The sequence below is a fragment of the Callithrix jacchus genome, chromosome 16 (assembly GCF_049354715.1).
Source record: "Callithrix jacchus isolate 240 chromosome 16, calJac240_pri, whole genome shotgun sequence".
NCBI lineage: Eukaryota > Metazoa > Chordata > Mammalia > Primates > Cebidae > Callithrix > Callithrix jacchus.
Window position 1 is genome coordinate 21618981 of NC_133517.1, and position 10686 is coordinate 21629666.

The following is a 10686-nucleotide window of genomic DNA, read 5'->3' on the forward strand; positions in this document are numbered from 1 at the left end:
CTCTCAAGAGATTTTAGGGATCAGAAAAAGAAGAAACCTAACTGCAATATACCTCATCTTTTAAAGTTTTAGCCTTCAAAAATTTAGAAAAGTACAGAAATTGTGTCATCTTTGTCAGCAATCTGTGGCCAATGTTAAGAAACTGATTGCAAAATAAAATCAAGTCTTCACTATTCCCTGTTTCTATGGCTCTGCGACTTTGCATTCTCTGCATCAATAGAAGCAGTTCATCCATGGTGTGACCTGCTGTGGCCACTTGCTGCAGAAGTGAAGATGGGCCAGTTCTGAGCCCAGGGCTCCAGAGGCCTGGGCTTATCAGCTCTCTCTTGGAAACCTGCCACTACTGTTTGAACAAGCTCAGCTAACTGTAAAATAAATAATTCTTTCTTGTTTTTAATGTAAATCAATTATGGTGCCAAACTCCTCTGCTTCTTTTAAATTTAACAGAAGACTATGTAGAGCCGAGATGGGTCAGGCCTGGTATCCTAGCTGAGGTCACTGCAAAACCAACAATCAGCCTACCTGTTGCTGTCTGCAGGTGCACAAATGAGCTCACCCAGAGCAAAAGAAGCACTCAACAGCCCCACAGATGTAAGAGCTAAATAACTGTGTGTTGTTTTAAGCTACTAATTTTGGATGGCTTGTTATAGAGCAATAGCTAACTGATGTAACTGAGATAAAACTTAAACAGGTTCTTGTATAAATGTAAATCGTTACTGATTTTTTTTTTGGTTAAATCTTATTACTGTTAATGGGTTAGAATTACTTACCTAAAAATCTACGAAGTTTCATCATATCTAAATGGAAGTACTCAATTAATCCATGAAGACTAAATAAATGAAAGGTTAAGCTTACTAGACTATTTCCTAAAGGGAAAGAAGAGACATTACATTAGTAGGAAATACAAGTCAACACGATTACATTATGCTTCGAAATATGGATTCTGAATACAAACCATGGAAAAACATTTGTCTACTGAAAATATGCATCTTATTTTACCAGTTATGAACTTAAATGTCATGTCTTTGTTTCACTCTAAGAAAAAAATTCATTTTTGTTTATTTTTCCACAAACAACTGAAAGCTAGACATTTTCAAACAGATTTTTTTTTAAAGACACCAAAACAATTAGAATGAAAGCTTTGAAAACTGCCCCACACAGTAACCTAACTCAGTGTTGCTGCACTTGACCTCCCTCCTGACATCGCCTCTGCCATCTCGCTTTCACTGAAACAGACTGCCCCAGAGCACACTGCCTCGGCTGCAGCCTTCTTAGGTGGAGAATGTGTCTATTCTCATCCTTACAAGGTTAGGAGGAGGCATCAATGACCTCAAGATCATCAGGATTAAAAACTCTGAACTCAACCACTTGCTTTTCCAGATTAGCTGCGGAAAATCTGAGAGTTACTGGGGGGGTGGGGTGTGGAATGGTGGGGGTGGATATCACAAAACCAGGCAGAATATTGCTATAAATTTATAGTCAACACTGCCCAGCAATTGTATTGTTTTCCAGTGAAAAGGCTTTCACTTTTTAAAATGCCTGCTTTCAAGCCTTTTGTACTCTTCTTAAACTTTCAACATACTTACTTCCTATGTACCCTGTCATTCTACACAGCCCCGTATGTCACAGAAATAATACAAGCTCTCAAGTTTCCCTTTCTGTCTTTTTTTTTTTTTTTGGAGATGAAATTTCACACTGTCGCCCGGGCTGGAGTGCAATGCAACAGCATGATCTCGGCTCACTTCAACCTCTTCTCTCGGGTTCAAGCGATTCTCCTGCCTCAGCCCCCTGAGTGGCTGGGATTACAGGCATCCGCCACTAAGCCCAGCTAATTTTTTGTATTTTTAGGAGAGATGGGGTTTCACTATGTTGGCCAGGCTGGTCTCGAACTCCTGACCTCGTGATCCACACCCCTCAGCCTCCCAAACTGCTTAAATTAGAGGTGTGAGCCACCGCACCTTCCTTTTCTTTCAAAAGCCAATCCATCCATACCTCCTCAGAGATATTCCTTGTTCCATCAGAGACACCTATCCCAACCTCACCCCACCTCACTCATCTCTCTCTTTTCTATTGTCCCAATAAACATCAGCATTCAGATATGCTTTAGATTCTCACAATGAAGAATCTCAGTCTCTCCTGGCCCCTCCAGTTTCACCTACTCCATTCTCCAACAGAGCCAAGATTTTGGAAAGGGCTGTAACATGCGATGGGGACTGTCTTGGTCCTCAATGTCCACTCCTTTGTCATTGACAAGTGGAGTCACACCAAGAACAGAATTTAAATTTGGAAAAACTACCATTTTTATGATGTTTAGTTTTCCCTTCCATGGTGTAGCTCTCCATTTTTTATACCTCCTATTATATTTCTCAGTTTTGTAAACTTCCATAGGACACATATGCTATATTAGTTTAACAATTACATGTTTTAAATAGGCTACATAATAAAAAGTCTATTTTAAGTAGACTACATCCTTTAAATAGACTCATAAATTACTGCCAACATTCAGAAAATAGCAATAAAATACGCGATTCTAGTATTCTCTAAAGTCTGACTCTTATAAAAATGTATAAAAGACATATTAGTCCTACATGGAAAATGTACAGTAATAATATTTATAAAGGATAATAAAGGACTGTTTGGCTTTACTTGTTATCTAAAACTGCCTAACTGACTGCCAACAAAAGACCACGGCTGATAAAAAGTACATTAATTGGAGCATTATTTGCATGAGCAATAACAGAAAAGATATGGCAGGCCAAAAGTAAAAACTAAAACTACCTGACATATCACCTTCATGTGGAAAGGAAAAATATTTCAAATCTTACATTTTAAATAAACTAAACATTAATATGTGTTCAGGTCCTGATATGCTCTATCGGTACAAACACGAGTTTGTGGTGTGGAGCCACTTCTGAAGAAGTGAACCATGTATCTGTTACCATTGCTGTAACTACCATCTTCTCTTCGAGAATATAAATAAAATATTTTAGAATGTTTATTAATTCTCTGTATATTTAGATTATCATAAGGTTCACCCCAAATTGTTTTTCAAATGTAACAAAACACATTACCCATTTCTAGGATGTAGAATAAGTTTTAAGAAAGCTACAATCGAATGGGAAAATACCCTCTTCTGGAATTCAGGCAGTGTGCAGTGAAGAAACACATGTGATGTCCCCACCAAGAACGTTTAAGCAATCTGACAAGAACCAGTCTCTCAAAGCATACTACCCATATGTAACTGAAAAGCTGCACGCAAGATACCAACTGAGGATTATAATACCAGTGAGTAAGAACACAAGTCAACAAAACATTTCAAAACAAGAGATGCTCAGTTGTGTTAAACAAAAACCAGACACAGAACTTTTAAAAAATGGAAATGAAAACAAACACGTTCTTGAAAAAGAAAATTGTATTTTTAGAAAAGCTACCCTCATAAAAAGATATCAAAAGATAGAACTGCCTATGGAAGAGTGGTCCTCATTTGTTTTTAGAAGTTGATCCAGATGGGATCTGGCTGGAAGGAGTAGGCTATCCCCACAGTGCAGGCCTGGCAGCTAGTGTCCTCACCAATCAGGTGGCTTTTAGGGGTGATAAGCTCTTGCTATGTCACATCATTTAACTCTCTCAGTCCTACAAAAGGAACTTCAAATGCATCCTACCAAACAATAACAACTTCCCTCCTTGTAGCAGACAAGCTGGGGACCATTTGTCTTGGCATGAATCACCGCATTTTGCTTCTCTTGGCCTTCCTGTCCTCCCCCCAATATCATCTGGGAAATTACCAGCATAAGAAACATGAGAAAGCACTGGATCAACAAGCAAGAAGAGAAAACTATACCCTTGGATATCATGAATATATATTACCCAGAATTCATTTCAGGCAAAGCAGTTTTAAAAGGAAAGCCATTCTCATTATATAATAAAAGCTAAAGGAATTCTTTTGCCCATTTGTTCCTCAATAACATCTCTTCAAGTAGAAAATTCCTGAGCTTTTGAATAGCTGTAATTAACTGAATGTATAAATCTCCACATATACAATCAAAGGTGGGTAGCTAACCAGGAGTGGTTTCTACTAAACCCTAATGATCTGGAATGAACCCCAAGGGGAAACCATTTAGCCATCCTGTCCACAAATCCCATTCAAAATGTGAGGTGAGCAAAAGGAAAGTGAAGTGCTGAACTACTACAGAATGCTGGCTATTTCTTCTGTCCATCCAGTGCACTGCTGAGCTCAGGCTGCTTTCAGCACCATGCCCCCTGACTAGGAGAGTATGTACTTTTTAAAAATAAGATTTAGAGAAGAACAATCAACTATTTCAATGAGTGACAAGTGTCCCAGCAGACTAATAATAAGCTATGAGCCATGAGAGTTTACGTAAGGCTAAACCTTGAAAGTGTGAAAGGTGGCATTGTTTCATCTATATTTGTCTTGAGATAATACCTAACGTAATATTTGTGTTGAGTTAGGAAAGGGGAATCTCCCAGAGCAAGAAGAACGTGGGCAACCTGATCTTTCACTACCTATATTTTTAAAAAGGAGAACGCCAAGGAAAGGCTAACTGTGTAAGTGATACCAGAGCCTTTCCTGTGTGTATGGGCCAAGGTGGGGGCAGGGAGAACAGAACACTTAATCACCAAGGGCAAAGGAAAAGTAGGAGATAGATAGCAAAGGGGAGGAATAAAAAGGCAGCGAGGCAGGAGGGTGGCTTTGCTGATAAAGGCAAACTTCACTGTCTTCACAATTTTGCCCAGCATCAGTCCAACTTATTTTCTGTCAACAGTGCATAAACCAACAGAAGGTACAGACAAAGGAATTTCCAATAGGCATCGTCATACAGCTTACAGAGAATAATGGAGTGATACCAAAAGACCCACAATGATTCTCAAGAAAAAGAAAGTTGTATTTGCTTGTTCATTTTACGTATTTGGCTTCTTTATGAAAGAAGCTTCATTTCAAGGCAATAAGAAAAAGCGGGTGATTTCCAAGTACAGCAGTGATTTCATTATTCTAAAGTCAGCACTGACTTCCTTTCAGTGTATTTTCTGTTCGGAATAAGGACTAGTTGAATAGCCTTTTTTTTTTTGAGACTGAGTCTCGCTCTATTGCCCAGGCTGGAGTACAATGGCGCAATCTCACCTCACTGCAACCTCCAACTCCCAGGTTCAAGCAATTCTCCTGCCTCAGTCTCCCAAGTAGCTGGGATTACAGACATGCACCACCACACCCAGCTAAGTTTTTGTATTTTTAATAGAGATGGAATTTTGCCATGTTGGCCAGGCTGGTCTTAAACTCCTGACCTCATGTGATCCAACCGCATCAGCCTCCCAAAGTGCTGGGATGACAGGCGTGTGCTACCACACCTGGCCTAGTTGAGCTGCTTTTACCAGTGAGTAAGAATACAAATCAACAAAACATTTCAAAATAAGAGATGCTTAGTTGTGTTAAAAAAAAACAAATAACAGGCACAAAGGAACTTTTAAAAAAAATGGAAATGGAAATGAACACTCTCTTTAAAGAGGAAATTGTATTTCTAGAAAAGCTACCCAAATAAAGGTATATTAAAAGATAGAACTGCCTAAGGTTTAGGGGTCCTCAACTGTACCACCAATAATTACGCCCACAATTTTATCCAAAATAAGAGTGATTCCCTGTTCCTCTTCCTATAGAACATGTCCTGTTCCCAAGGAGAACAAGAAAACATGATCCCTCCAGCCAGGACCTAACTAAACCCAGGAGTGGGTAAGCAGATTAGAATCACCTGTGGGCATTTTCCCCCAAACCACTCACACTCTCTGTACATTCTGATAAGCCTTCCTAAAGGAGCTACAGCTCTTTCCCATTCCCTATCTGAAACAGGGAACCACTGCTGTTGGTCAGGTTGTGCCAAAAGGTGGTTAACCCACCACTGAGCAGTGGCTATCACAACAGGCATACAATATCAGATGTCATTGTAATTGGCCACAGTCTAAAAGAAACCGAAAAAGAAAAATAAAAGATGTTGAGATAATAATGTTTACTTTGGCTTATTAATAATAGTCTCAGTTGCCAACCAATCAGCCAAGTCACGATGATGACAACGACGACAACTTCTGATTATTGGTTGTTTTTTTTTTTTAAGATGGGTTTTCACCATGTTGGTCAGGCTGGTCTGACCATTTGCTGAAAAGACTCTATTTTCACCACTGTATTGCCTTTGCTCTTTGGTTAAAGATCCGTTGACTATATTTGCATGAGTTTATTTCCAGACTCTATATTCTGTTCCGCTGATGTATTTGTCTGCTCTTTTACCAACACCATACTGTCTTGATTACTGTAGCTTTGTAATAAGTCTTAATGTCTGGTAGTGTCAGTTCTCTGACTTTATTCTTCTTCTGCAATGTATTTACTATTTTGTAACTTTTGCCTTTCTTTATCAATCATCTAAAATAAGTGTGTCGATATTCACAAACTAAACTTGCTGAGCTTTTCAGTAGCATTGTATTGAGGCTACAGATCAAGTTGGGAAGGAATGACATCTTAACAATATTGAGTCTTATCCATGCACATAGAATATCTCTCAATTTATCCAGGTCTTCTTGCATTTCTTATCCAAGTTTTATAGCTTTTGTCATATAAATCTTGAACATATATTGTTTAGATTTACACCAAAGCATTTTGTTGCTTTGGGTGCTAATATAAATGGTATTATTATTATTTTCAAATTCCAATTGTTCATTACCAATAATTAAACATAACCTTTTAATTTGACTTTTATTTCTTTCCTCTAGAATTTCTTCTTTTTCCTCTTAAATAATTTTAAGGTCTGTTTTTTTTTTCTTGAGATGGAGTCTCACTCTGTCACCCAGACTGGAGTGCAGTGGAGCGATCTCAGCTCACTGAAACCTCCATCACCCAAGTTCAAGTGATTCTCATGCCTCGGCCTCCTGGGTAGCTTAGCTGGGACTACAGGTGCCCACTACCACACCTGGCTAATTTTTAAATTTTCAGTGGAGACAGGGTTTCACCATGTTGGCCTGGCTGGTCTCTAACTCCTGACCTCAAGTGACTGACCCATCCCCACCTCCCAGAGTGCTGGGATTATAGGCACAAGCCATCACACATGGCCCCTGTTACATAATTTTTAAGAGTGCAAAGGAGTCTTGAGGTCACAGTGTTTGTGAACTACTAGTGTTTTGGATTGAGCATGGTCTTTGGAGCCATGTGGAAGAAACTAGGTTTCAATTCTATCTTTAACACTTACTTTCTCTATTGCTCTAGGGACCTTGTTCAGCTTTTCTTTGTCTCAGTTTGCCTATAGGCAAAATATGATAACAAAAAGTAACTACTGTATATGGCTGTCTTTAGGATAAAAGTGACAATATCTAGAGTGTGTACGACACATAAAAGGAACACAATTAATAGTAGCTATTGTTATTTCTATTGTTTTGACCCAGTCATTTTACACTAGAGAATAAACCTCGAGAAAATAACTTCAAAGGTGGTATTGGGCTAAAAGACATCTTATAAAAAATGTTTATTCAACACTCTAAATAATAGTAGCAATATGTCTGGCTACCATATTTTGACATTTTAGAGTTGAATTATGACCGTAAGAAACTTATTAGCCTGTGTTATGAACCAAACATTTTTTTCATCAAGGAAAGAATTGCTGTATTACTGATAAGAGTCATTAAGATGATTATGGCAGATCACTACCTTTAACCTTAAATTGCAGCAAAGCCATGAAGATTAGTATGCTGTAGACACTGCCTTTCACAATGGAACCTTGTAGAAATGGGACAGCAAAATTCTCAAGAGAAATGCCTTCTCTATCTGTGGGAGTTCATTTCAACTGCTGACTTGCCAGACCCATGTTTTAGCAGCTTTCAACATAAAGTTTCCCTCAAAAAGGATTATGTTTTGGTTTACTTTTTGTAAGAAATTATTGTTTCTGTTCTCTGCTTCTAAAATGCACTTTGTTTTGATTTTTGTGAGTTTTGCTTTTCCAATTTCATTGACATTTTGTTCAGGTAAGATATTTCTGGCTGATGTTTCATTTAAAATTACCAATTTGAAGGAGTATTTTCCATGGGGGAGGAGGACACCTACTTCCTGGACCTTGACCAGAGACTTCTCTAGGTGCAGGGAAATTTGAATCGTGTCTGTCAGACCCATGACTGCCACAAGAAGATATCTCAAGACCTGACCCAGGAATTGAAAAAAAGACACTTCCAGTTTTCAGAGGGAGATAATATTCCATGAGAAATGGCCCTGGAGGGCTGATGGCTGCCACATCCACTGAGAGAATGCTCCAGGTGCTCTAGAAAGAAAATTACAGCAACAGGCAGAAGCTGGCTGACTGCAAGGCTAACTTCTAGTCTTCCCTGAGAGGTGCTTTGGCTTCTGGGCCTCTGCCCGCAGCCCACAGGGTCCTGGAAGTACCAGGGGGACTGTGGACCACCAGGGCCTCCAGGAGGGAGGCAGGTCACAATGTGAGAGCTTGGGTCCAGAGCACCTGCTGGTTTGATTTTGTTTTCCCTGTAGCCAGGTCCTGAATGCCCAGAGACTCTGCAGAACATCAGCCAGTGCTGCTACCTTTAAAGCATTTTTGATTGATCTCTTGTTTAGCTACAATTCATTAGTTGGTGCCGAAATTGCTCTTACTGAAGTCTGATAGGTAGCATTAGAATTGTAAAGTACTGTTTTTCATGTACTTTACAATTTAATATAAAAACAAAAACCAAAGGCTGCTAAAAGACATTCTAATCTTTTATTTGTGTAATACTTTTCTCATGTGAGACTCAAAACAGAGCAAGACTCCATCCTCCGCCACCAAAACAAAAAATCTTTGTAATGATGTTCCTGTAAGCTATGTTTGTATAATTCGGGATTTAAGAAATATCTCTATAATGGCCTCTTTATAAAACTTGGTGAATATTTTTTCTAGAACATAAAAAATAATTATATGAAATAAAAATGGAACACAATTTACTTAAGGTGACTTTAAAATTAGAAATACGATTTTTCTCTGTTACTTATCCTCCAGGAGTAATCCAGTAGCAGTGGTGTTACCTTTGCTCCATGACATCGTTAATAAAAGGACTATTAAAATATCTTAGGAAAATCTGATGAATTCTCTTAGTGATCCATATTCTTGGGGTTTGAGGGTGATGTGTAATTACTCCCCTCCACACAACAGCCACCGGCCTCAAATCAATACCAGTTAAGAAACAGAACATATTAGGGTAGGTGCAAAACAAGTTTATAAATGGATAAAGCTTCCTCTGTGATATGAGGACATATGAGGCTGCCAACTCACTTCCTCACTGAAGTTTGCTCTCCGAGCACAAGTGAAGGCCACTTCTGCTGTGGGCAGAGGCGGAAAGTACAGTTGCAGAAAGTACGGGCTGGCAGCAAGTACAGTTGCTCGCTCCTGCCACATGTAATATTATCAGTCAGTTCGCACATAAGTTCCACAGAGCAAATCATCACTGATCGTTAGATGGTTGTACTGTTTAAGAGTTACGTTTAACTCATGTGATTTAAAAGAAGAAAACAGAAAACAATGATGGCTTAAGCAAGAAGGAAGCTAATTTCTCTCTCATGCAAAACACATCCAGAGGCCTGTAATCCAGGCGAACTTTGCAGGTGCATTAATTATCCAAAGTCTGGCTTCTTTCTGTTTTTGCTCTGCCAGGTGTCTTCCACATGGCGCAAGATGGCTTCTGAAGCCCCAGCCATTACATGAGATCCATATTAAATGCTGAAGAAAGGAAAAAAGAAGTGGAAAAGAGCATTTTCATGCTTCTTCTTCTTAAAAAAATTTTCTCAAAACAGTGCACGATAGTTCTATTTTTAACTTATTTGCCAAAACTCAGTAACATGGCCATCCCTTGCTGCCGAGGAGGCATAAAATGTTGTCATTTGTCAGTGTTCAATTAGTACTAGGGCCATAAAAGAAAGCAAAAGGGGGAGGATGTATCTGGGGCAACTAGCTGATTCTTACTGATAAAGCAACCTATGAATGAATGATGGCAGACAGCAGCCCCTCTAATCTCTTGAAATGAAAGTGTTTAAATCATTCAAATTCTTTTAAATTAAATTCTTACTCTTACCCATTTTCAGTAGCATATAGTTCTGTGATGGTATCAAGTTGTAAATCCAACTCTTCATAGGACACAGATAATGATTTCATTAAATAAAATATTTATATCAACCTTTCTTTCTTTTCTTTTTTTTTTTGAGATGGAGTCCCACTCTGTCACCAGACTGGAGTGCAGTAGTGTGATCTCGGCTCATTGAGATCTCCGCCTCCCTGGTTCAAGCAATTCTCCTTTCTCGACCACCCAAGTACCTGGGATTATAGGCAGGTGCCACCACACCCAGCTAATTTTTGTATTTTTAGTAGAGATGGGGTTTCACCATGTTGGCCAGGATGGTCTCAATCTCTTGACCTCATGATCTGCTGGCTTCAGTCTCCCAAAGTGCTGGGATTACAAGTGTGAGCCACCATGCCCGGCCAACTTCTCAATTCATATCTCCACCCCAAATACATAAAACATACATTCTTATCAGTATCACATCACACCTATTCTAAAAGTGACTATATAATTGGAAGCAAATCACTCCTCAGTAATTGCACAGCATTTCACAGGTTTAAATGAAATATTGGTTGGCTGCTTGTTTGTTATTTTCCTCCCTTA

The 10686-nt window shown here is 39.0% G+C and overlaps 1 protein-coding gene across 7 annotated transcripts in view; it reads right to left on the minus strand.

Moving 5' to 3' along the window:
* Positions 1-10686, minus strand: part of PDE7A (phosphodiesterase 7A) — a 137760-nt gene that overhangs the window by 19047 nt on the left and 108027 nt on the right. For all 7 annotated transcript variants that reach the window (XR_004735424.3, XM_078352528.1, XM_017965370.4 and 4 more), the window contains one exon: positions 771-866. Coding sequence is in view for 6 of the 7 variants with exons in the window: in XM_078352528.1 (XP_078208654.1) it covers positions 771-866 (96 nt within the window). In the remaining variant the exon portion in view is untranslated. The remainder of the gene's footprint in view (positions 1-770; positions 867-10686) is intronic.